The 27,929-nt window shown below is 40.4% G+C and overlaps 1 protein-coding gene across 1 annotated transcript; it reads left to right on the top strand.

Moving 5' to 3' along the window:
• Positions 1-14,720: 14,720 nt before the first annotated feature.
• Positions 14,721-25,222, top strand: LOC139396833 (5-hydroxytryptamine receptor 3A-like). The gene is made up of 8 exons (XM_071143750.1): positions 14,721-14,816; positions 14,923-14,967; positions 15,244-15,350; positions 15,575-15,744; positions 18,075-18,196; positions 19,806-20,016; positions 23,605-23,787; positions 24,526-25,222. The coding sequence occupies exons 1-8, from the start codon at positions 14,721-14,723 to the stop codon at positions 24,759-24,761; spliced, it is 1,170 nt and encodes a 389-aa protein (XP_070999851.1). The 3' UTR covers positions 24,762-25,222.
• The last annotated feature ends 2,707 nt before the right edge of the window (positions 25,223-27,929 follow it).

The following is a 27,929-nucleotide window of genomic DNA, read 5'->3' as shown; positions in this document are numbered from 1 at the left end:
AGGGTTAAGTTTAGGGTTAGGATAAGGGTTCAGGTAAGGGTTAGAGCTAGGGTTATGGTTGTAGATAGATGAAATATTACTGATAGTCTACAGAGCATCTACAGATGGAGTATCCAACTAAAGTGGAACCACATTTATTTGCTCAGTTTGGGTCCCACTATCAAAAGTACTGATTCAGAAATGTTTACTTAAATTGAAACATTAGACTTTTGTTGTATAATAAGCCGAGTATAAAGAAGATATGAATGTTTAATTGAACTAGTGTATGAATAATGTTTCTGGTATGTTTAGATTAACCTGTAACAAACGCTCCACTGACACATTTTTTACACACATTGGATGTGTGGGTGAAAGACAAGAAGATATCCTGTTTACACAAACACAGCTGTGCCTGCCACACACACAGCATTGCAAAATGTGTCCACATAAAAGCTCTCCACAATAAGCCCAGAAAGAAACCGAAAATCACTTGGATACAACACTGCCTATATAAAAAAGTCAAACCTTATCTAATTTCTGTTACTTAATGATAAGACACTTACTTCAGTGGTAGGTGTGTGTTTGAGACGTGAGGTTGTTGTCACTGAAACACAACACAGACAAACAGGTAAATCCGGGCTGCTAAGAGTTGTTACGGTCAGTCTCTCACTTATAACCTATTTACAGGTGAGTGTGACCCTCTGAGGGCAGGACTGGCCCAGAGGCAAAGTCCCATGTCATTGAGTCTGATGATATGGGGCCAATCACAGCACCCCTGAGAAAAACCCTATTGTGTCGATCCATAAGATTTTATGACCGGTGTAATATATTTACAGACAAATTAAAGATTACTGGCTAGATGTCAATGCTATTTCGATTTTCAATATGGAAGAAGGCTTTGTTGAAACACGTTTTTATTGCAGTTGGCATAGGGCCAGGAGGTTTTCCTCACCATAAGTGACCTGAGCAGGAAAAGGTCATTTGGTAAATGAAAACTCCTGCGTGGGGACATCCCATGTTCCTGTTTTTACTTCTTGGGATGTTTTAGAGAATTTATCCTGTTATGATGTGGGGGTTAGTTTAGTGTTAGCACACTGTTAGGCAACACACTACCAGGATACACTTCTACACCCCATCCCCATGGCAGCACCAACCTGGTCAAAGGCTCTGCCAGGAAGCCTTGATAAGCACAACAGGTGGTAGCGATCAGGATTGCTTGGCAATATGTGAACAGATGTCTCTCGTGCAAAAGTCCAGAACGGCAGGCAGTCTCAGGGTAGAGGCAAGCAGGGGTCACACAGAGGTCACACAGAGGTCACACAGAGGTGTGGCAAGTTATAGAACGGCAGGCAGGCTCAGGGTCAGGGTCAGGGCAGAACGGTCAAAACCGGGAAGGACTAGAAAACAGGAGCAAGAATAGACAGAAGCAGGGGAACAAACGCTGGTAGGTTTCACGAAACAAAACGAACTGGCAACAAACAAACAGAGAACGCAGGTATAAATACACAGGGATAGGGAATAATGGGGAAGATGGGCGACACCTGGAGGGGGTGGAGACAAGCACACAGACAGGTGAAACAACAGATCAGGGTGTGACACACATGTTTACTTCTCACATTTACGCAAACATCCAATCACGTTAATGACCATGTAGCTAGGCCTAAGACCCCTAGACATAATGAGTCAGGTTACATGTAGCTAGGACCCCTAGACATAATGAGTCAGGTTACAGACCATGTAGCTAGGGCCCCTAGACATAATGAGTCAGGTTACAGACCATGTAAATAGGACCCCTAGACATAATGAGTCAGGTTACAGACCATGTAAATAGGACCCCTAGACATAATGAGTCAGGTTACAGACCATGTAGCTGGGCCTAAGACCCCTAGACATAATGAGTCAGGTTACAGACCATGTAGCTAGGACCCCTAGACATAATGAGTCATGTTACAGACCATGTAGCTAGGACCCCTAGACATAATGAGTCAGGTTACAGACCATGTAGCTAGGACCCCTAGACATAATGAGTCAGGTTACAGACCATGTAGCTAGGACCCCCAGACATAATGACTCAGCTTACAGACCATGTAGCTAGGACCCCTAGACATAATGAGTCAGCTTACAGACCATGTAGCTTAGACCCCTAGACATAATGAGTCAGGTTACAGACCATGTAGCTAGGACCCCTAGACATAATGAGTCAGGTTACAGACCATGTAGCTAGGACCCCTAGACACAATGAGTCAAGTTACAGATCATGTAGCTAGGACCCCTAGACACAATGAGTCAGGTTACAGATCATGTAGCTAGGACCCCTAGACATAATGAGTCAGCTTACAGACCATGTAGCTAGGACCCCCAGACATAATGACTCAGGTTACAGACCATGTAGCTAGGACCCCTAGACACAATGAGTCAGCTTACAGACCATGTAGCTTAGACCCCTAGACATAATGAGTCAGGTTACAGACCATGTAGCTAGGACCCCTAGACATAATGAGTACAGCAAACCCAGTAGACTAGTTATTGGTTTCGTAATACCTCCGCTTTATATTCTCATTATTCATTAGTCAGCTAGTTAACCTTTGCCCTATGCAACTGGGAGACTGTGCTCTTGGTCATTAGTTTAAAGTTGTATTAGTTTTATGTAGAAATGGTATTCACCACCCAACAAAATACTTACTTGCAGATTCCTTCTCAACAATACAACAATAAGAAATAATAAAAGATAAGTACATTTTTGCTTAAGTATAATACAGGAAGGCACAATTTATATTACAATATTTACAGATGTTTTGGGGAAGGGGGGTTTGGGGACAAGTGTTTAAATGATTCAGTACTTAGTAATAATTATAAGAGTCTGATAGCAGCAGTTGTGATGTGTGTGTGTGAGTGAGTGCATATGTGCTAAGGTGTGGACAGTCAGTGCAGGTGCTCCGTGTTCAGCAGTCTGATGGCTTGTAGAAAGAAACTCGTGGCTGGGGTCCTTGATGATACTGCGGGCCTTCCACAGACACCGTGTGGAGTAGATGTCCTGGATGGTGCTGTGTGCCTTCCACAGACACCGTGTGGAGTAGATGTCCTGGATGGTGCTGCGGGCCTTCCACAGACACCGTGTGGAGTAGATGTCCTGGATGGTGCTGCGGGCCTTCCACAGACACCGTGTGGAGTAGATGTCCTGGATGGTGCTGCGGGCCTTCCACAGACACCGTGTGGAGTAGATGTCCTGGATGGTGCTGTGTGCCTTCCACAGACACCGTGTGGAGTAGATGTCCTGGATGGTGCTGCGGGCCTTCCACAGACACCGTGTGGAGTAGATGTCCTGGATGGTGCTGCGGGCCTTCCACAGACACCGTGTGGAGTAGATGTCCTGGATGGTGCTGCGGGCCTTCCACAGACACCGTGTGGAGTAGATGTCCTGGATGGTGCTGCGGGCCTTCCACAGACACTGTGTGGAGTAGATGTCCTGGATGGTGCTGAGGGCCTTCCACAGACACCGTGTGGAGTAGATGTCCTGGATGGTGCTGCTGGCCTTCCACAGACACTGTGTGGAGTAGATGTCCTGGATGGTGCTACGGGCCTTCCACAGACACCGTGTGGAGTAGATGTCCTGGATGGTGCTGCGGGCTTTCCACAGACACCGTGTGGAGTAGATGTCCTGGATGGTGCTGCGGGCCTTCCACAGACACCGTGTGGAGTAGATGTCCTGGATGGGTGGGAGCACGGTTCCATTGATAGTACCATTAGCGCAACAAAACACATTCCTTTGTCTCCAGTGTCCCCAATTAGGGCCTAATAAATAGTTGTTAAGATAAGGAAGAAAGAACACAACAGAGCCCCAGAGCAGCATAAACACTTCACATGCTTTCAAAGGGTCCATAACAAAACACTAAGCAATTACTACAGAGACCATAATAACAGCAGCACTAATAGACCCTGGTCATCCAAAGAAATGTTTCCTAAAATAGATAGCTAGCACCATTATTCTGCTTCCTTGTTAAGTCAACACTTTGCACAGCATATTGGTTTTCCTAGCTGAGTGAAGAAAGATAACAGTTATAGATATTATTACTGATAGTTCTGCAGGTGAGTGAAGAAAGATAACAGTAATGGATATTCTTACTGATAGTTCTGCAGGTGAGTGAAGAAAGATAACAGTTATGAATATTCTTACTGATAGTTCTGCAGGTGAGTGAAGAAAGATAACAGTTATGGATATTCTTACTGATAGTTCTGCAGGTGTGTGAAGAAAGATAACAGTTATGGATATTCTTACTGATAGTTCTGCAGGTGAGTGAAGAAAGATAACAGTTATGGATATTCTTACTGATAGTTCTGCAGGTGAGTGAAGAAAGATAACAGTTATGGATATTCTTACTGATAGTTCTGCAGGTGTGTGAAGAAAGATAACAGTTATGGATATTCTTACTGATAGTTCTGCAGGTGAGTGAAGAAAGATAACAGTTATGGATATTCTTATTGACAGTCCGTAGTAACAACCCATGAGGTGCATTGACAGCAGGTCATCACTGACTGGTCTTAACAGCAGGTCATCACTGACTGGTGTTAGTTAACAGGTCATCACTGACTGGTGTTAGTTAGTTAACAGGTCATCACTGACTGGTGTTAGTTAGTTAACAGGTCATCACTGACTGGTGTTAGTTAGTTAACAGGTCATCACTGACTGGTCTTAACAGGCATCAACAGCAGTATGACAGAGCGAAAACAAGGTTGTATAAAGTAGGACAGACAGGAAATGTTTTATTACAGTACATACTGAACCTATAAACTGAACTCTCCCTCTCAATAATGTTTTACAGGAAGTTCAAGAACAGCGGAAGCCATATGAAGGACAGTATGTCTTGTTCCATGAATATTTAACTGCTGAGTTGACTGTAAGGAAGCCAAATAATTGCTTTAGAGTAAAGTTCTATCTCATCTATGTGTTCCTTTAGTGTTGTTATTAATAGATATAAGAGTCTGTTACCGGGACACAACATGACTGGAGATGGCATCTATGTGTTCCTTTAGTGTTGTTATTAGAGTCTGTTACTGGGACACAACATGACTGGAGATGGCATCTATGTGTTCCTTTAGTGTTGTTATTAGAGTCTGTTACTGGGACACAACATGACTGGAGATGGCATCTATGTGTTCCTTTAGTGTTGTTATTAATGGATATTAGAGTCTGTTACCGGGACACAACATGACTGGAGATGGCATCTATGTGTTCCTTTAGTGTTGTTATTAGAGTCTGTTACCGGGACACAACATGACTGGAGATGGCATCTATGTGTTCCTTTAGTGTTGTTATTAGAGTCTGTTACCGGGACACAACATGACTGGAGATGGCATCTATGTGTTCCTTTAGTGTTGTTATTAATGGATATTAGAGTCTGTTACCGGGACACAACATGACAAAACTTCATTGGGCACCATAGTATCATTTTTCATTCTATTTGTGAACTCATGAGATAATGGCATAATGTTAACAGTACAATAACTTGTGCTATTTAGTGCTTCGGCTTCATAAACGCTTAGTTTTCAAAAATTATTGTGTGTGCAACCTCCACCTTGCAACATAACAACATTTCACTTCTTGACCATAGCTAGTTGCCTTGCCAGAAAATAACTATTTCCAAAATGAGGACTCTGAAAAATGTGGACGTCCTGCCTAGAGAAATGCCTGTGTATATATGAGTCCTGAATTAACACATCTGAGTCCTGAATTAACACATCTGTGTCCTGAATTAACTCATATGAGTCCTGAATTAACACATATGATAACTGTGCCAACAGTAGGAGTAGTACACCAGGTCATCAACCCTTTAAAAATAATTTACTAAGATTATGAATATTGCTCACCATGTTATTTCCTTTAAATGGACCAACATCATGTGAATATTGCTCACGATGTTATTTTCCTTCCTTTAAATGGACCAACATCATGTGAATATTGCTCACCATGTTATTTCATTTAAATGGACCAACATCATGTGAACATTGCTCACCATGTTATTTCCTTTAAATGGACCAACATCATGTGAATATTGCTCACCATGTTATTTCCTTTAAATGGACCAACATCATGTGAATATTGCTCACCATGTTATTTCCTTTAAATGGACCAACATCATGTGAACATTGCTCACCATGTTATTTCCTTTAAATGGACCAACATCATGTGAATATTGCTCACGATGTTATTTTCCTTCCTTTAAATGGACCAACATCATGTGAATATTGCTCACCATGTTATTTCATTTAAATGGACCAACATCATGTGAACATTGCTCACCATGTTATTTCCTTTAAATGGACCAACATCATGTGAATATTGCTCACCATGTTATTTCCTTTAAATGGACCAACATCATGTGAATATTGCTCACCATGTTATTTCCTTTAAATGGACCAACATCATGTGAACATTGCTCACCATGTTATTTCCTTTAAATGGACCAACATCATGTGAATATTGCTCACCATGTTATTTCCTTTAAATGGACCAACATCATGTGAACATTGCTCACCATGTTATTTCCTTTAAATGGACCAACATCATGTGAATATTGCTCACCATGTTATTTCCCTTCCTTTAAATGGACTAACATCATGTGAATATTGCTCACCATGTTATTTCCTTTAAATGGACCAACATCATGTGAACATTGCTCACCATGTTATTTCCTTTAAATGGACCAACATCATGTGAACATTGCTCACCATGTTATTTCCTTTAAATGGACCAACATCCTGAGTCCTGAATTAACACATCTGAGTCCTGAATTAACACATCTGAGTCCTGAATTAACACATCTGTGTCCTGAATTAACACATCTGAGTCCTAAATTAACACATATGTGTCCTGAATTAACACATCTGAGTCCTGAATTAACACATCTGAGTCCTGAATTAACACATATGAGTCCTGAATTAACACATCTGAGTCCTGAATTAACACATCTGAGTCCTGAATTAACACATATGTGTCCTGAATTAACACATCAGAGTCCTGAATTAACACATATGTGTCCTGAATTAACACATATGTGTCCTGAATTAACACATATGTGTCCTGAATTAACACATCTGAGTCCTAAATTAACACATATGTGTCCTGAATTAACACATCTGAGTCCTGAATTAACACATCTGAGTCCTGAATTAACACATATGAGTCCTGAATTAACACATCTGAGTCCTGAATTAACACATCTGAGTCCTGAATTAACACATATGTGTCCTGAATTAACACATCTGAGTCCTGAATTAACACATATCTGTCCTGAATTAACACATATGTGTCCTGAATTAACACATATATGTCCTGAATTAACACATCTGAGTCCTAAATTAACACATATGTGTCCTGAATTAACACATCTGAGTCCTGAATTAACACATCTGAGTCCTGAATGAACACATATGTGTCCTGAATTAACACATATGAGTCCTGAATTAACACATCTGAGTCCTGAATTAACACATCTGAGTCCTGAATTAACACATATGTGTCCTGAATTAACACATCTGAGTCCTGAATTAACACATATGTGTCCTGAATTAACACATATGTGTCCTGAATTAACACATCTGAGTCCTGAATTAACATCTCTAAAGGTGAAAGTTCTTGAATTATGGTGGCACTTCATTTCTCTAGATTATTTTTTATTTAAAATGTATTTGGGTACATCTTCCCATTTTAAATCAACTCATATGATGACTTTTAATAATTATTTTACCATTATGATAACTGTGCCAACAGTAGGAGTAGTACACCAGGTCATCAACCCTTTAAAAATAATTTACTAAGATTATGAATATTGCTCACCATGTTATTTCCTTTAAATGGACCAACATCATGTGAATATTGCTCACGATGTTATTTTCCTTCCTTTAAATGGACCAACATCATGTGAATATTGCTCACCATGTTATTTCATTTAAATGGACCAACATCATGTGAACATTGCTCACCATGTTATTTCCTTTAAATGGACCAACATCATGTGAATATTGCTCACCATGTTATTTCCTTTAAATGGACCAACATCATGTGAATATTGCTCACCATGTTATTTCCTTTAAATGGACCAACATCATGTGAACATTGCTCACCATGTTATTTCCTTTAAATGGACCAACATCATGTGAATATTGCTCACCATGTTATTTCCTTTAAATGGACCAACATCATGTGAACATTGCTCACCATGTTATTTCCTTTAAATGGACCAACATCATGTGAATATTGCTCACCATGTTATTTCCCTTCCTTTAAATGGACTAACATCATGTGAATATTGCTCACCATGTTATTTCCTTTAAATGGACCAACATCATGTGAACATTGCTCACCATGTTATTTCCTTTAAATGGACCAACATCATGTGAACATTGCTCACCATGTTATTTACTTTAAATGGACCAACATCATGTGAACATTGCTCACCATGTTATTTCCTTTAAATTGACCAACATCATGTGAACATTGCTCACCATGTTATTTCCTTTAAATGGACCAACATCATGTGAATATTGCTCACCATGTTATTTCCTTTAAATGGACCAACATCATGTGAATATTGCTCACCATGTTATTTCCTTTAAATGGACCAACATCATGTGAATATTGCTCACCATGTTATTTCCTTTAAATGGACCAACATCATGTGAACATTGCTCACCATGTTATTTCCTTTAAATGGACCAACATCATGTGAATATTGCTCACCATGTTATTTCCTTTAAATGGACCAACATCATGTGAACATTGCTCACCATGTTATTTCCTTTAAATGGACCAACATCATGTGAATATTGCTCACCATGTTATTTCCCTTCCTTTAAATGGACTAACATCATGTGAATATTGCTCACCATGTTATTTCCTTTAAATGGTCCAACATCATGTGAACATTGCTCACCATGTTATTTCCTTTAATTGGACCAACATCATGTGAATATTGCTCACCATGTTATTTCCTTTAAATGGACCAACATCATGTGAACATTGCTCACCATGTTATTACCTTTAAATGCACCAACATCATGTGAATATTGCTCACCATGTTATTTCCTTTAAATGAACCAACATCATGTGAATATTGCTCACCATGTTATTTCCTTTAAATGGACCAACATCATGTGAACATTGCTCACCATGTTATTTCCTGTAAATGGACCAACATCATGTGAATATTGCTCACCATGTTATTTCCTTTAAATGGACCAACATCATGTGAAACTTAGTGTTAAGACCCACCACATTTATGACATACTAAAATGGTGAACTAATAATGATATGTAATATAGACCCCTCCCCTGATAACAGTCTGCCACTGGTGAGAATGATCAAGGTCCTTGTACACTGTATCTTTGGAATCAGTGATTTTCAAGGCAGTAGCACCAAAGACATAAAACTGAGGGATACACATTATACTAGTAAAAATAATGTTTTTTTTAATAGCCTTCTTTCATTTTTATTGATCTATACAAAATATTAAATACTTTAGCTGACTGTCTAGCATAAAAAAATAAGAGATATCTCTAAATCCCCAGAACATCACTACAACTCTACACATCAATACTGGAACAAGGATATTTGCAGACCCTGAGCTTTTAAAACAATGCATACACATACAGTTGTGCAGCATAAAGGACTTGCATTAGGTCATTAATAATCAGTTCAATACAAACAAAGACAGTTATGATATGTAACTATTTGTCATTTTAAAGTGTTTTTCATGGAAGGGACCCAAATGCCACTGTAATTCAAGAATGACCCAAGTGTAAATAAGACGCTGGGTTTGATCTTGAATAATCAAACCCATTAGGTTTCCTCACCATTGAGTGTACACATGGAAAGCTAACTGTCATTCCTGTAAAGCACCGCTCAGCACAAGGCCCTGATTAATCAATCCATTTACAATGTTTGTTTTATATTTGTTTATCAAATTGGTCAGAGAGGATATACCAAGTGAGTTGAGTTTATCTCTGCCCAAACCCTGACACATCTACTACTGTAAGTGTAACAGGGGTATTTCAGTAGCAATAGCTTCAGAGGAACTGGGCTGGAGACGGGATGGTTCAGGCCCAAACAATTTTGTACTGTATTTGGCAGTGTGCTGGACACCTCTGACTGATTCAGGTCAGGTCAGGGTTACGACTAATTTGTGGCACAAAAATGAGAAGCTAGTTTTGAAGTGGGACCGGTTTGTCGGGTTGAAGCGAACATATTGGAGTAAGGGAACCGTGCTCACATCTACTGTATGCGTTGCTCATTTCACCCCGGAGGACTTCGTTGGCTTAATATATCCAGTGGACTGCAGCACACAGAATGATACTGTCACATCTGCTCCTGCTACACCCCCTAGTGGACATCCGGTGTCTCCTTGACCTGCAGCCTTTCCCCCAGTTCTCTCCCTCTTCTTCTCTCTCTGTGTGTGATTGTGTGGTTGGAGACAGGTGTGCTGGACTCAGAGCAGTTCCCCACCAGCTGCAACCCGTTCCATAATCAAGACCTCTACAAATACTCAGTCCTGCCACTTCCACTCTGCCAGATCGTAGTCTCCGTTCACTCGGTCATGCGTCTAGCTATTTGTTGTTATTTAAGATCCTGTATCCTGCTGTGCCTATTTCCTTGCCTGACACTGTTTCTCTTCTCACTGCAGTTTTGCCGCTCTAACTCTGGTTCCTGTCTCCTGTTCCACATCTTGCTACCCTGTTCTGGATTCAACTCATCACTTCCTTGGATTCCCCTCCAGACCTGTTTACCCTGTCCCAACCCAGCTCACTCCAACCTCAGCCTCCATAACTGGTTTCCTACAACTCATCACTTCCTTGGATTCCCCTCCAGACCTGTTTACCCTGTCCCAACCCAGCTCACTCCAACCTCAGCCTCCATAACTGGTTTCCTACAACTCATCCAGGCTTTGCTGGATCTGCACTTCATCTCTATTAAGCATTAAGAAGGAAAGAAATTCAACAGATTAACCTTTAACAAGGCACACCTGTTAATTGAAATTCCAGGTGACTACCTCATGAAGCTGGTTGAGAGAATGCCAATAGCGTGCAAAGCTGTCATCAACGCAAAGGGTGGCTACTTTGAAGAATTGCAAATATAAAACATATTTTGATTTATTTAAATAGTTTGTTTACTACATGATTCCATATGTTGTATTTCATAGTTTTGATGCCTTCAGTATTATTCTACAAATCAGAGTTTATTTGTCACGTGCGCCGAATACAACAGGTGAGATGTTTACTTACAGGCTCTAACCAATAGTGTGAAAAAAAGGTGTGTGTGTAAGGAAATAAAACAGTAAAAAGACATTTGAAAATAACAGTAGCAAGGCTATATACAGACACCAGTTAGTCAGGCTTATTGAGGTAGTATGTTCATGTAGATATGGTTAAAGTGACTATGCATATATGATGAACAGAGAGTAGCAGTAGCGTAAAAAGAGGGGTTGGCGGGTGGTGGGACACAATGCAGATAGCCCGGTTAGCCAATGTGTGGGAGCCCTGGTTGGTCGGGCCAATTGAGGAGGTAGGTACATGAACGTATAGTTAGTGACTATGCATATATGATGAACAGAGAGTAGCAGCAGTGTAAAAGAGGGGTTGGGAGGGGGACACAATGCAAATAGTCTGGGTAGACATTTGGTTACCTGTCCAGGAGTCTTATGGCTCGGGGGTAAAAACTGTTGAGAAGCCTTTTTATCCTATACTTGGCACTCCGGTACCGCTTGCCATGCGGTAGTAGAGAGAACAGTCTATGACTGGGGTCTTTGACAATTTTTAGGGCCTTCCTCTGACAATGTAGAAAATAGTCCAAATGAAGAAAAACCCTTGAATGAGTCCAAACGTTTAACTGGTACTGTACATCCACATCCACAAGTCCTAATTGTCTCAGACCACGGGGTCTTGGTCAAAACATATTTTGCGAAACACTGACCCAGCTGCTTCATGAGCCACTAGTGAGGAGATAGCAACCTTTCTCCATTACCCAGAGAGGAGACAGCACCACTGAAACCACAATGCTGTCTGGTGTCCATGCATGATGACATTTCAAATAAACCAACTCAATCCCTTTTGTATTATTGTCTGTATGAAGTCTGTATGCTCAACAATATGATAACAGCCTACGGTCCTATTGAGGTCCAGTGAAACATATAGCCAACTATAGGGTTTAGAGGCAGGTGGAGGTGCAGTATATGCACTTCTGCCTAGTCACAGTAATTAGTAATTACCTGTCTGTTGTGGCTGTTGTTTACACAAGATGGTGAAATGAATCCTGGGAGGTTAATTTAAAAACTCATTATTTGAGGATTATGGCCAAGCACATCCTGTACAATATTGAGGATAATATTCTAATGTAGGCAGTTTGTGGGGGTGTGTGTGGCTGTGGAAGACTGGGGCAACAATGTTAAAGAGCAGAGCCTTTATAAGGGTCATCCCAGGTGAGGCTTTGGCTTGAGAGGAAAGGAGAAGGCAAGCGGTGATCACTAAGCATCTAAAGGTTGGTTTTCAGTCCTTCTAACAGTTTCATTAGAGGAAACTCGTCTTAATTTATACTAAGACTGTGTGTGCTGACTCTACAGTATGTGCTTTGTGACAGGAGGACGTGCAGGGATGAGACCCATGGACCACAGTGTGCTGAAATGTTGCCTCTTCTCCCTATTCTTGCTAACAGGTAAGATATTGGGTTCCATTTTACTCTTCTTAAAACAGGCGTGAATTGTGCTAGAATAATGTCATCTTTGTTCCTATTAGCAGGTGTGAAGTAAAGAGTGTAAAACACTTATTATATGCGATTGCAAACAGCAATATTCATTTTTATTTCTTGTCACAATCAGATATTATTAAAGTAATGAAAAAGAAACAAGTCCAATGAAAAATAAAATAAATATAACCCAGCTAGCACATTTGGTTCCTTGGAAGTTGCGGGAACGTATGTTTTTGGTTTTACATTGGTTGTGGGAACGCAGCCATACGTTTCCTGACTGGTAAAACTGAACATTTTTTAAACATTCTGAGAGCAGAAGTGAAAATGTTATCTGTACTGAGAACATTTATTTTTAGGTTGCAGGAAGGTTCTGATAACGTTTTACTCTGGTTCCTTGAACATTTTCCTGGGAGTTATTTTTTATTATAATATCGAATGTATTTGATTAAATATGCAGACAGACAGATTAAAAGTTAGTTTACATTTTAATGCCTCTGACAGCCAACTTTCTAGCTCCGTCCATAACTTTCGGACTTTATAGCATTCCCAGAAAGCATGGATTATTGAGTCATTGTTAGTTTTACACTTAAGACATGACTGAATTTGTTTAATTTTTAAGCATACATTTTCATTAACTGTAATTTCGTTAATTAAGCTCCTACATTCCCTCTATCTTGTGCCAACATCAGTTATTTTTAAGCCTTGGTTCCAATAGTTTATATATATATATTTTAAGAGATTGACAGTTGGATATGCTCTCTCCAAGGTTTTGTATATCTTATATCATACGAACATCATTTTTTGACTCATATAGATTTCCTCAGGGTTGCTCTGATGTCCAGAAGATTTCAAATCTAAATTTCGTGATATGTAACTTTTAAGTTGCAGGTATTTGAAAATATCTACATTGGTCAGTCCAACATTGCGTTTTAATTCTGTCATGGAAATAAATATGTTTCCTGTTAAGCAAGTCATTTTATCAAATCAATTCATTTTATGGTTTCCATTCTTTTAGATTTTCATATGGACCAATTTATCGGAGAATTCTGAAAAGCTATTCAATGATTGTTCCATGGGGTTGTTTTTTTAGGGAGTAATATTGCTTCTTGTAAAATACGTTTCATTTTCTTCTATATTGTTATATTGTTCTGAACTATGACGTTGTTAATGTTCTTAGCTTTATCCATTGAAAATAGACAAAAACAAAAATAAATTATTTTTTGGGATGAGGATGCACATCTTTTTTACTCATATAACAGACCCCATTTCAAAGGTAACAAGCACTCATTAAGATCAGGTGTGGCCAATTAGTGGGCGCGACCAACCCACCTGAACACACTTTACAAGGTAGAGGATGGAGTTTTGTTGATTGCTGAGATCAACATCTATATGTTTTTACATAACAATCTTCAAACATTCTCATTACAACAATTTTCTTGTGGTTTTTATAGAAATTTTTCTTGTATTTTTTAAAATTGTATTACTTTCTCAGAACGTTCCAAATCCAAGCAACTATCCTGCACCATTCCCAGAAAGGTTGTGGGAAGGTTGTAAAATAACCACAGGACAATCAAGCACTTACCAAGCTCTAAAAACATATTGTTCTCAGAACGTAACTGATAATGGACTAGTGATAAGAGTATCAGGTTTAGATACAGTGCAATATACAGAGAGCATGATCACTTTTCACAGTGAGTCACTACTTTGAAGACATGCAACAACCTTATCCCATTTCATTTAGACTGTGTAAGCCATTTATTGTACTGTGTTGAACTATTGAAAAGCCTCTTTGGTTCCTAGAAAAGCGCTATATAAATCCAATATTATATTCTGAAATTAAATACCCATCTCTGGTTCCACAGTATCTGCATCAGGCACTCTATCCAATGCAGCAATTACTACTATCCAACCACTATCTAATACAGCCAGTGCCTCCCAACCAGCCAACACAGCCACTTCATCCAGTGCAACCACACCATCCTGTTTGACCCGTCGATGTCTGGCCAGCATGCTGATTGCGAAAGAAGCTCGGAGTCCGCCACAGTCTCCACGGTGCATCTCAATTATCCGTGTGCCGTCAATCGTGTACGAAACTCTGTCTGTCGTAAGTCCCTTTTCTTTTAATTGAGTTTTCTACAATGTGATGAGTTTCAGAGATAACATATTGACATTTCTATCACTATGTGATGAATTATCCTGTTCCTAATAAGGATACAAAAAACCTCCGCTTCGAGAGTCGTCTGGAAGTCCCGCTGGTAAGTACCCTCTTAGGAAGAAAAAAAAAGGTGCTATAACCTAAAACGGTTCTCCGGCTGTCTTCATAGGAGAACCTTTTGAAGAACCCTATTTGATTCCAGGTAGAATCCTTTCCACAGAGGGTTTACCCTGGAACCAAAAAGAGTTTTCCTATGAGGACAGCTGAAGAACCCTTTTGGAACCCCCTATTATAAGAGTGTAGGCACAAAACATCCAGAGACATTCAAGTAAATGTGACATTTTGTAATACCACTCATTATGATTATACACTACAGTCTTGGGAAGACCCTGATTTATCATGGGACACATCAGTCTATCATCATGATGTGGTGGTCCTGCCTGTCAGCAAAATCTGGACTCCTGAACTCCATGTGACTAATGGGTGAGTCCACTTACAACAGAATACAATTACTTATGTTATGTTTCATTATAATTTTTCATTTAGATTTTATAACAGTCAATTTATGTGTAATCTTCTAAATAGCAAGTGAAACATGGACAGAATTAGAGACAGTACTAATATGTTTTAAGTGGCCAAATGTTTAGTTGTGACAGTTTTAGTAGATCAATCCTCAGTTGTCTGTCCTCAACCTCTCATGTCTAAAGAGTGCAAACAACGATGAAGCACAGCAACAAGGATTTGCTGGTGCACAGCAACGGGACTATAGAGCACATGGTCATCATGAACACTGTGGTGGGCTGTGAGGTCAATCTGTACAACTACCCCTTCGCTTCAGATTTCTGTGCCATCGCCCTTAATGTGTGGGCAATTAGTGGTAAGTGCATCATTTCAAACCTCATTTTGTCTGCTAAATGGCTCTTGCACACCATTATTTACCAAAGCTCTTACTAACCAAAAACAACAAACCCAAAAACTTTTTTGTTGTCCCCTACTAAAGATTCCATCTTTAACTAAAGTTATCTCCCAAATTAAATAATGTTAATTCATAAGTTAATAACAAATCATAATTATATTAACAACATGACAAATGCAAGCTCTAATTCGTTGTATAGCCTAGTTGAAGGCGGTGGCGTGAAATAGACACATGCGTGGGTAAATGGCAAGCTTTCACCTAGCCTCAAAGCGGAAGTTCAGGATTTTACAACTTAATGTTAGATGGTTCCTCACCCTAAAAGTAGTATGGGCAAGGAGAAATTGTAATCCATGGTTCGGTTTTCTCTGAACAGCCACTACAAACTTTAGCCACCGCTAACAAAAAATCTATGCGAGTGAAAGGGGAAATCATACAATTGTCAAAATGTCAATTTTACAAAATATTTTTTTTAATTTGTGGTAGTTTTTCCATCCCCTCCTGAGAACCAAGCTAAAACCGAACAAAGAGCCTAAAATCAAGGAATGAACGAAAGCAAATATGTTGTGGACCGTTACACCCCTAATGCCTATTGATATAAAACATTGTTTTTGTTATAAACTATGGTATGATCTCTGAGTGAGAGAACTGGTATCAAATACAGTGCCTTGCGAAAGTATTCGGCCCCCTTGAACTTTGCGACCTTTTGCCACATTTCAGGCTTCAAACATAAAGATATAAAACTGTATTTTTTTGTGAAGAATCAACAACAAGTGGGACACAATCATGAAGTGGAACGACATTTATTGGATATTTCAAACTTTTTTAACAAATCAAAAACTGAAAAATTGGGCGTGCAAAATTATTCAGCCCCTTTACTTTCAGTGCAGCAAACTCTCTCCAGAAGTTCAGTGAGGATCTCTGAATGATCCAATGTTGACCTAAATGACTAATGACGATAAATACAATCCACCTGTGTGTAATCAAGTCTCCGTATAAATGCACCTGCACTGTGATAGTCTCAGAGGTCCGTTAAAAGCGCAGAGAGCATCATGAAGAACAAGGAACACACCAGGCAGGTCCGAGATACTGTTGTGAAGAAGTTTAAAGCCGGATTTGGATACAAAAAGATTTCCCAAGCTTTAAACATCCCAAGGAGCACTGTGCAAGCGATAATATTGAAATGGAAGGAGTATCAGACCACTGCAAATCTACCAAGACCTGGCCGTCCCTCTAAACTTTCAGCTCATACAAGGAGAAGACTGATCAGAGATGCAGCCAAGAGGCCCATGATCACTCTGGATGAACTGCAGAGATCTACAGCTGAGGTGGGAGACTCTGTCCATAGGACAACAATCAGTCGTATATTGCACAAATCTGGCCTTTATGGAAGAGTGGCAAGAAGAAAGCCATTTCTTAAAGATATCCATAAAAAGTGTTGTTTAAAGTTTGCCACAAGCCACCTGGGAGACACACCAAACATGTGGAAGAAGGTGCTCTGGTCAGATGAAACCAAAATTGAACTTTTTGGCAACAATGCAAAACGTTATGTTTGGCGTAAAAGCAACACAGCTGAACACACCATCCCCACTGTCAAACATGGTGGTGGCAGCATCATGGTTTGGGCCTGCTTTTCTTCAGCAGGGACAGGGAAGATGGTTAAAATTGATGGGAAGATGGATGGAGCCAAATACAGGACCATTCTGGAAGAAAACCTGATGGAGTCTGCAAAAGACCTGAGACTGGGACGGAGATTTGTCTTCCAACAAGACAATGATCCAAAACATAAAGCAAAATCTACAATGGAATGGTTCAAAAATAAACATATCCAGGTGTTAGAATGGCCAAGTCAAAGTCCAGACCTGAATCCAATCGAGAATCTGTGGAAAGAACTGAAAACTGCTGTTCAAATGCTCTCCATCCAACCTCACTGAGCTCGAGCTGTTTTGCAAGGAGGAATGGGAAAAAATGTCAGTCTCTCGATGTGCAAAACTGATAGAGACATACCCCAAGCGACTTACAGCTGTAATCGCAGCAAAAGGTGGCGCTACAAAGTATTAACTTAAGGGGGCTGAATAATTTTGCACGCCCAATTTTTCAGTTTTTGATTTGTTAAAAAAGTTTGAAATATCCAATAAATGTCGTTCCACTTCATGATTGTGTCCCACTTGTTGTTGATTCTTCAAAAAAAATACAGTTTTATATCTTTATGTTTGAAGCCTGAAATGTGGCAAAAGGTCGCAAAGTTCAAGGGGGCCGAATACTTTCGCAAGGCACTGTATCTGCTTTTCCAGGATGTGGCATGTTCCTGGACTTTGGGAATGTGAGCAAAACTAGTGCAAACCGTGGGGACTGGCTAACCGAGGAGGTGGAACTCAATGCTAAAGGAGGCAGAGATGATCGCAACTATCTTTGGGTTAGTGAGTGTTCCTGGTGATTTCAGTTGTATTTTATTTATGTGGGACATGTAAAGGTACCTTCTTATTTTTATGGGCAAAGCTTAAACATTTACACTCAAAAAAACAATACACTTTTTCAAAACAAATGATTTCTGCCTGGCTTTTTATTTTATTTATTTAAACTTTATTTAACTAGGCAAGTCAGTTTAGAACAAATTCTTATTTACAATGACGGCCTTCCAAAAGGCAAAAGGCCTCCTGCGTGGACGGGGGCTGGGATAAACACAACACTACATATAGAGAGACCTAAGACAAAAACATAGCAAGCCAGCAACACATGACAACACAACATCATGGTAGCAACACAACATGGTAGCAGCACAAAACAGTGTACAAACATTATTGGGCACAGTCGACAGCACAAAGGGCAAGAAGGTACAGACAACAATACATCATGCAAAGCAGCCACAACTGTCAGTAAGAGTGTCCATGATTGAGTCTTTGAATGAAGAGATTGAGATAAAACTGTCCAGTTTGAGTGTTTGTTGCAGCTCGTTCCGGTCACTAGCTGCAGGGAACTGAAAAGAGGAGCGACACAGGGATGTGTGTGCTTCGGGGACCTTTAACAGAATGTGACTGGCAGAACAGGTGTTGTATGTGGAGGATGAGAAGTGCAGTAGATATCTCAGATAGAGGGTTTTATAAATAAGCATCAACCAGTGGGTCTTGCGACGGGTATACAGAGATGACCAGTTTACAGAGGAGTATAGAGCGCAGTGATGTGTCCTATAAGGAGCATTGATGGCAAATCTGATGGCCGACTGATGAAGAACATCTAGCCACTCGAGATAACCCTTACCTACCGATCTATAAATTATGTCTCCGTAATCTAGCATGGTCCTCTGAATCAGGGTTAGTTTGGCAGCTGGGGTGAAAGAGGAGTGATTACGATAGAAGAAAGTCTAGATTTAACTTTAGCCTGCAGCTTTGATATGTGCTGAGAGACAGTGTACCGTCTAGCCATACTCCCAAATGCTTGTATCAACCCCTCAGAGGTAGTAAACACACCTGTGGGGAGAGGGGCATGAACAAGGAAAGCTTGCTGGACACTAAGAACGCTTTGTTGTAGAGCATTTAACAAACTCCTGGGAGGGACCAGCTGACTATAAGACTATCATCTACATATTTGTATTAAATTTTTTTACCTTTATTTAACTAGGCAAGTCAGTTAAGAACAAATCCTTATTTTCAATGACGGCCTAGTGGGTTAACTGCCTGTTCAGGGGCAGAACGACAGATTTGTACCTTGTCAGCTCTGGGATTTGAACTTGCAACCTTTCAACTGCTAGTCCAACTGCTAGTCCAACGCTCTAACCACTAGGCTACCCTGCCGCCCCATATAAATGGATGAGAGAGCTTCCTACTGCCTGAGCTATGTTGATGCAAATTGAGAAGAGCGTGGGGCCTAGGATTGAGACTTGGGGTACTCCCTTGGTGACAGGCAGTAGCTGAGACAGCAGATTTTCTGACTTTAAACACTGCACTCTGAGGTAGTTAGCAAACCAGGCCAAAGACCCCCCAGAGACACCAATACTCCTTAGCCGGCTTATCTGTCTGTCTTCACAGGTGTCGCTGAAAATGCGGTCTGAAAACCCGTTTCTGTCCCTGGTCCTGCCCAGTATACTAATCATCTTGGCTGATGTGGGCAGCTTCTCCCTGCCGCTGGGAGAGAGCAAGCGCATCCCCTTCAAGGTTAAACTGGTTCTCAGCTTCATCATGTTCCTCAACATCCTCAAGGACCTTCTGCCTGGAGGAGGCCAGTGCAGCCCCATCATCCGTGAGTATCCTGTGTGTAATGCACAAGAATGAAACAGCATTTTGTTATAAACGGTGTGTATGTATCGGAGTTATAGAGCGACTGCGCCAAAAAACAAAACATTCCTTTTGCAAACAGCCAATCAAACATTTATTCTAGTGTAAAAACTGACATTTTTGTCATAAAATCAGCCTCTTCCAAAACTGAATTTGGTACCTAAGTGTGTCACAGCGTAAATTAAGGTTGGGTTTGTATTCCAATCATGTCATCAATTCATGCCCCCTTTTGCCTAGGTGGCACCGTGTTGTTTGTGGAAGAGTGGGCAAGTTTGTTTTGCATGGCCCGGTGCCCCTGGTGGGTGGAGATTTCTCCAATGCTGTGTAGCTCAGTTGGTAGAGCATGGTGCTTGCAATGCCAGGGTTGTGGGTTCGATTCCCATGGGGGACCAGTATGGGGATAAAATCTGAAAATGTGTGAACTCATTACTGTAAGTCGCTCTGGATAAGAGCATTTACTAAACATGTAAAATGCAATTGACTCGTAGGAAATGAACCAATGGAATGGTCGAAAATGAGAGAACCCTGCCCACCCGGGGAACTAGGCCATGTCAAATTATTCATATTTCCTCGTGCACCGAGAAACAGTCTTCTTCAGACAATACGGTGTAGATGGGTGGTCTGCCACATATTATGTTTGGCTTGATGTGCAATGCACATATTGATCGTGAAATACTCTACCCATAAATACCTATAAAATTGTTCAACAATCTTGGGCAGGATATGGATTAACTGTTACATCTCATGCTAGCTACTACTTCTGTGGGCTGTCAACCCTTAAACCTGAAACTGCCTGGTGTTGTTGGTGACTTGTGGTGAGTTGGTTACACTAGCAAGCAAAGTTAGCTAGCTACATTATTTGATAATACTAATGTGCCAGGCTAGCTATGACACTATCATGTAACTAACAGTTAGCTAAATACAAAGCTAACATTAGCAAGCTAGCTACCTTGATCTTGCAGTTAAAAAAGCTGTTAGCAAGGGATCTTGATTGGCTATCAGGGCAGATCTTGCTAACTATAGCCTATTCATTGCCATTTCAGGTTGGCTAGGATGTAGCCAGCTTGCTTTCAATAATCTTTCAATTCCAACTGGCAAGCCAAAAGATCCCTGCTAGTTAACATTAGCGAATGTAACTAACTATACCTAATTTCAAGTCAGATTTGCAAATTAAGCAGCTAGCAAGCTAGAAAAACAAGTAAAAATGAGATTTTACTGAGTTACAGTTTAAATAAGGAAATCAGTCAATTGAAATAAATTCATTAGGCCCCAATCTATGGAATTTACATGACTGTGAATACAGATATGCATCTGTTGGTCACAGATACTTGGATCAGAAAACCAGTCAGTATCTGGTGTGACCACTATTTGCCTCATGCAGTGCGACACTCCTTCACATAGAGTTGACCAGGCTGTTGCTTGTGGCCTGTGGAATGTTGTCCCACTCCTCTTCAATGGTTGTGCAAAGTTTCTGGATATTGGCGGGAACTGGAACATGCTGTTGGAACACAAGTTGATCCATAGCATCCCAAACATGCTCAATGCGTGACATGTCTGGTGAGTATGCAGGACATGGAAGAACTGGGAAATGTTCAGCTTCCAGGAATTTAGTACAGATTCTTGCGACATGGGGCAGTACATTATCATTCTGAAACATGGTGATGGCGGCGGATGAATGGCACGACAATGGGCCTCAGGATCTCGTCACGGTAACTCTGATTTCAAATTACCATCGATAAAATGCAATTGTGTTTGTTGTCCGTAGCTTATGACTGCCCATACCATAACCCCACCTCCACCATGGGGCACTCTGTTTACAACGTTGCAAACCGCTCACCCACACAACGCCAAACACGCTGTCTGCCATCTGCCCGGTACAGCTGAAACCAGGATTAATCCATGAAGAGCACACTTCTCCAGTGTGCCAGTGGCCATCGAAGGTATAGGATTTGCCCTATGAAGTCGGTTACGACGCCAGTCAGGTTAAGACCCTGGTAAAGACAACAAGCAGGCAGATGCGCTTCCCTGAGACTGTTTCTGACAGCTTGTGCAGAAATTCTTCAGTTGTGCAAACCCACAGTTTCATCAGCTGTCCGGGTGGCTGGTCTCAGACCATTATGGGATCAGCCGTCTTGCTTCAGGGGGAGATGTGGCGATATGCTGATATCTACAGTATCTAATGACGTTATGTCAAGTTCATAAACCCACTGCCAGGCATGCACAGTACAACCTGTGATGTTCTATACCGAACAAAAATATAAAACGCAACATGTAAAGTGTTGGTCCCATGTTTCATGAGCTGAAATAAAAGATCCCAGAAACGTTCCATATGCACAAAAAGCTTATTTCTCTCAAATGTTATGCACACATTTGTTTACATCCCGGTTAGTGAGCATTTCTCCTTTGCCAAGATAATCCATCCACCAGGTGTGGCATATAAAGAAGCTGATTAAACAACATAATTCCACAGGTGCACCTTGTGCCGGGGGACAATAAAAGGCCACTCTAAAATGTGCAGTTTTGTCACAAAACACAATGTGTTGTAGGACCGCTGAGCTGACTGAAGACCGCGAGCTTTCAACTCGCAGTAGTTGATATCGTTTCCACGGTAACATGTATTTACATCACATGATGAAACTTTTAAACTATGTTGCAAGGTACATTCGCAGCAAGGTTATGTAGAACGAGTATCACATGAAACATTCCAGACACTGGTTCTTGCCATCTTGGCATACTTTTGATTTGACAGAGAACTATATGCTAGCCTAAGGTTAGACAGGCTAGCCTAAGGTTAGACAGGCTAGCCTAAGGTTAGACAGGCTAGCCTAAGGTTAGACAGGCTAGCCTAAGGTTAGACAGGCTAGCCAGCTCCACCCAGTTTGCAAAACATATGGTCGATAAGAGTTTCTGTTCGCCTCTTCTTTTCTACTTTAGCCTACACACAGAACTGAATTAGATGACCATCATTGAGATGGCGAGTCACTCAGGTGGGGTGAAACCACAACCCAAAGACAACTTTTGTTTGGCTTCAATCACGACCGCTAGCATTTCATAATGAGACAAATCTAAAACGAGGCCAAATCAGGAAGTTCAGCCGCCCTTTAAGAATGTGCAGAAAGCTCACTCCACAGCTAGCTTGAAATGTTGCAGAGGGAGCTATGAAATTGGATATTTTTCTATAGCTCAATTGTTTGGTACGGTGTCGAGGTGGACGGCTGATGTGTGTTTGGGAGCAGTGATCCTGAACAGCAACAGTGATCCTAGTGATCCGTTGGGAGCAGAGATCCTGAACAGCAACAGTGATCCTATTGATCCGTTGGGTGCAGAGATCCTGAACAGTGATCCTAGTGATCCGTTGGGAGCAGAGATCCTGAACAGCAACAGTGATCCTAGTGATCTGTTGGGAGCAGAGTTTCACTATTTCCAGCCCGGTATGTCACAGGGACAGTAAAGAAAGATATACTGGTAGCAGCGCACTGATGTTGGTTTCATGTATACAGGACCTCTCTGCCACCATATAACACTCACACATCTCTCTCGTTGTTCTCCATAGGAAAGCACTTCTGTTTCTGTTTGGTCATCCTGGTGTTGAGCACGTTGCAGTCTATGGTGCTCACACGCCTGGCTAAGTGTGGCACTCTCTGGCCCTGCAGCCTCTCCAAGTCCAAAGACTCACTGCTTAAAGACACAGACAATGAAGAGGGTAAACGTTTTCATTCTTCTGTCATCTCAGTTACCCACAGAGCAAGATATATTTTTTTCTGGTTGCCAAAGAAGACGTTACCAAACCTCCTTATTAGGGCAGCCAGAGTTAATCAGTTAAGTGCACAATATTTGATTTACTATTAAATCGCATTGTGTGAAAGTGTTGAATACACTGAAAACATCATACATAATCTATACCGCAAAAATGTACAATACCATGTAAAAATAAGTGGACATTGAGATGAAATAATGTTCTTTCTTTGACCTAATTTTACTAACTGTTACATTAGACAGAATCAAGACGTCAATATTCTTAATGTTTCTTTGTATTTAAAAATCCTAAAATTACAGCTCCCTTTGGAATGTATTTCCCCTCCCCCAGTTAATTGTTGACAGCCCTAGTCTTTATGCAACCATTTATAACCTGACCATGATGTCATAATGACTTTATTGCAACCAGTCTACATTAAGGGGTACCCCATTTAAATATATGCTTATAGGGGGAATTTAAACCATTTACTGACACTGTTACTGTTTGAGAGTTTTTATTTTTGCCATCATTTCCAATTGGTGGTCAAATATGACACCTGTTGGCACTTTTAGGGTTAAAAAAAATAAAATCATCACCATAAACAAGTCGAGGTATTTTGTTAATGCACAACCATTCTTACTCTCTAGCTGCAGTTGACGTCTTACCCAGCCTATTTCTTGCATGTCCACAAATAATAATGTTAATCATGTTATCCCTTTCTCCTCTCATTTACTTTGTCTGATATTAAAGCCTCAGAGGAAGAGAAGAATACAGCCCTCCAGAAGGTGGTGAAGTTTCTCAACAAAATGGCTGCACAAGACCACAAAAATGCTTTACACCATCGCTTTGCCAACAAAGTGGACTTGATCTGTTTCTGTATCTATCTCACCGTCCTCATTGTTTACGCAGTCATCATTTTATATTTCTCCTTTGGTTCTCAATGTGAGATCAACCATTTAGAATTCTGGCATTAAATTCTTTATTTGCGTTTAACAATGATATGTAAATAAATATAAAGTATGTGTGTATTCTTCAGTAGAGATTTAACAATATTTATTTCAATATGTTTGAGCTAAGAATTAAATTGATTAGGACAATGCATCCTACCTTTGAAACACCTCTGCATATCTTTCCATTCTTCCTGTGCCATCCAAATTCCTGCATAGCCTACTGGTCAACGTACTGTAGTCAAAAATAATGCGAACGATGATGGTCAGTGATGAAGATGCGTCTAGCAACTTGCTGGTGCCGAGGCCCAGCATGATGACTCAATCACGATTTATGATATTGTCTGAATGACAGACCATCTGGGGGCTATTACAGGGGTCAAACACCTTATCTGTGGCAATCTCGATGAAAACACATTCCCATGGAAGTCCTGGGGGTCACTGACGCCAGGATAAGATGTAAAGACTGATGAAACTTGAATCGACTAAATGAATGTTACTGTGTGAATGAAATTGTCATGTTTGGATTGTTTCAAGAGTTCATAAAGGGCTATGTATTTTGATATGTTTTATAATACTATGCTATGTATTTTTCTACGCTTTTAAGACTTAGGATATTTTGTATTCTCTTTATCGTGAAGATTACTGGTATGTACCATTTGCTAATTGTATTCTTATTGTGTAACTGTAATAAATCGGATTACTTTCAAATAGATACAAACCGTAGTCCTCACATTTGAGTAATATTCCTTGAATTATTATTTGGTGGAATGTCTAATGGTAAATGGTATTCACAATATACATAGCATATATATCTCTAACTGTGCATCTCTGAGCTAAGGTTAACTCAATAATGTAATGCTAGGACATCGATTGCAAGATATTACCTCCTTGTCCCTTAGCCTCTTAATGATTGCCTAATGGTAAACCTACACACATCTTACAGTATTCCGAATGGTGACGCAAGGCTTGCAACCTTGGCAATACCCACTGGATACGATAATGGGCCCATAGTGTTCACATGATAATGGAGTCAGGTGGTATATCATAGTAGGGTCATAGACCCCTTCACTAATTCTGTCATCCTCAGACGAAGTGAATGTTCACTATTCTACATTACCAGGTTGTTAGCTAGCTAGGTAACATGACTAAACAACCCACTGGGCAAAAACTGGTTGAATCAATGTTGTTTCCATGTCATTTCAACCCCCCAAAAATGAATGTAATGACATTGAATCAACATGGAAAACTGATAGGATCAGCAGAAAGTCATCAACATTAAGGGCATTTTTTTTCCCACCCAGCTTTTAAACCAAATCCAATGATGTGGTGACATTTGTTGTTGAATTCATGTTAGTTGACAACTCAACCAAATTTAAATCAAAACTAAACGTTGAACTAACATCTGTGCCCAGTGGGAATGTTGTTTGTTATCAAACCCCAAAAATAGCAACCCACAACATGGTTATATACAATGCGCATAACAAGAATAACAAGTAGCCTCTTAGAGAAAAGGGTTCCAAAAGGGTTCTGCGGCTGTCCCCATAGGTGAACCCTTTTTGGTTCCAGGTAGAACCCCCTGTGGAAAGGGTTCTACATGGAACCTTAAAGGATTGTACCTGGAGCCAAAATGGGTTCTTCAAAGGGTTATCCTATGGGGACAGCCTTGTTATCTAAGAGTGTAATATGGGGCACAACTTTTGAACGGTGTGGGCTACAGACACACAGTTTTCAGCAGTGGAAAGGTGCAAACATGATTGTGACGAAACCGTGCTCCGTTTGTCCTCTATGGCAGTCAGGGGTTGACCCTTAATGAATACATGGAAAGGGGACTGTAGCTGTAGTATAGATGCAGTGTGAAGGCCTTATATTATCTCCTAACTAAGCAGGTTCTCAACCTTCCTGTTTCAAATTTAAGAGTATTATCTGGTGAGAACGCATTAATTAAATATACCGGTGCTGTTGAGTGGAACAAACTATGACAGCAAGTCAGAGCCATGCCGACCATAACTTCATTTAAAGAGAATGTTAAAAGCTGGCGAACTGCAGCCCCCCAAATGATTCCTTCTCGTTTGAGTTTGAGCAGAGACTGTGTGTATGTTTTGTGTCCATCATAACATTCAATAATATGTTAATTGCATTTCATCTTGCACCATGTGATCAATTACCAATCCTAAACATGTATTTTTCATCCTCTACAGTATGCTGTTATTGCTGCCTGCAGCATGATCTCTTTTACAGTTGTTGGTTGGAGCAGGTCTCCAGAGCCGCTGAGCTGGAGGAGTTTGTATTAAAGGCTCTGCATGGTCAATCTGCAGTGGTCGTACAGCACTTACTGCGATACCGGCTCCGCAAAAGTCAGTGCAGACATACAGTGGCTTGCTAAATCTAGACTACAGTTGACCACACATCTGTTGGGCATTAACATATACATGTCCTAAATCTAGACTACAGTTGACCACACATCTGTTGTGCAACACTTCCCCTTACTGGAGAAGAAACACATTATTGTAGAAAACGGTTTTGTCGAAAAAACATTGTTGACAAAAAAATATACATAACAACACTCAGCTGTCAAAACAATCAATATTATAGTGGTTTGTTTTGATTATATGATATTAGTAGCTGTAAATGACATTTTCTTCCAAGCTGTGCACGCACACCAGAGTTAAGTGGCCATTTACTGACTCTGAATGGATCCTGCTGTAAATGTTCACAATAAATAGCCAAGGAGACAAGCATGGGGACTAGTCTTGATAAATCCATCAGACAGATGTTGGTTTACACTGAATCTCCGTTTGGATATTGGTTAGGCTACAACTAGGCTGGAGGAAATGTTAGCTAAATTGAGTGCTGCTCATGATCATCTTGTGTAGTTGGCTCATTTATTAGAACATTTTGTTATTTAGTTTAACAAGTGGATTATTTTGCTCTTCACTTAGTATCCCAGGCCTACTCCTGACCAGAATCCTGTGACTTCACTGACTTGTCTGATAATCTATCAATGTGATTTTGTTTCACTGAATCTCCGTCTGTATAGGCTATCTGGTTAAATGATTTCTGTTTGGGCAAATAAGTGGAGGTGTTTTAGCTCAATTATTCGTTTGGTCATCTGTCACAGATCAGAAACATTTAGCATGCAATGATGTAGTCTAAATTCAGAGTTGGCCTATTGTTTGGCTCGATCGACTCCAA

The sequence above is a fragment of the Oncorhynchus clarkii genome, unplaced genomic scaffold (genome assembly GCF_045791955.1).
Source record: "Oncorhynchus clarkii lewisi isolate Uvic-CL-2024 unplaced genomic scaffold, UVic_Ocla_1.0 unplaced_contig_1132_pilon_pilon, whole genome shotgun sequence".
NCBI classification, from domain to species: Eukaryota; Metazoa; Chordata; class Actinopteri; order Salmoniformes; family Salmonidae; genus Oncorhynchus; species Oncorhynchus clarkii.
This window is presented reverse-complemented; position numbering and strand designations above follow the sequence as displayed.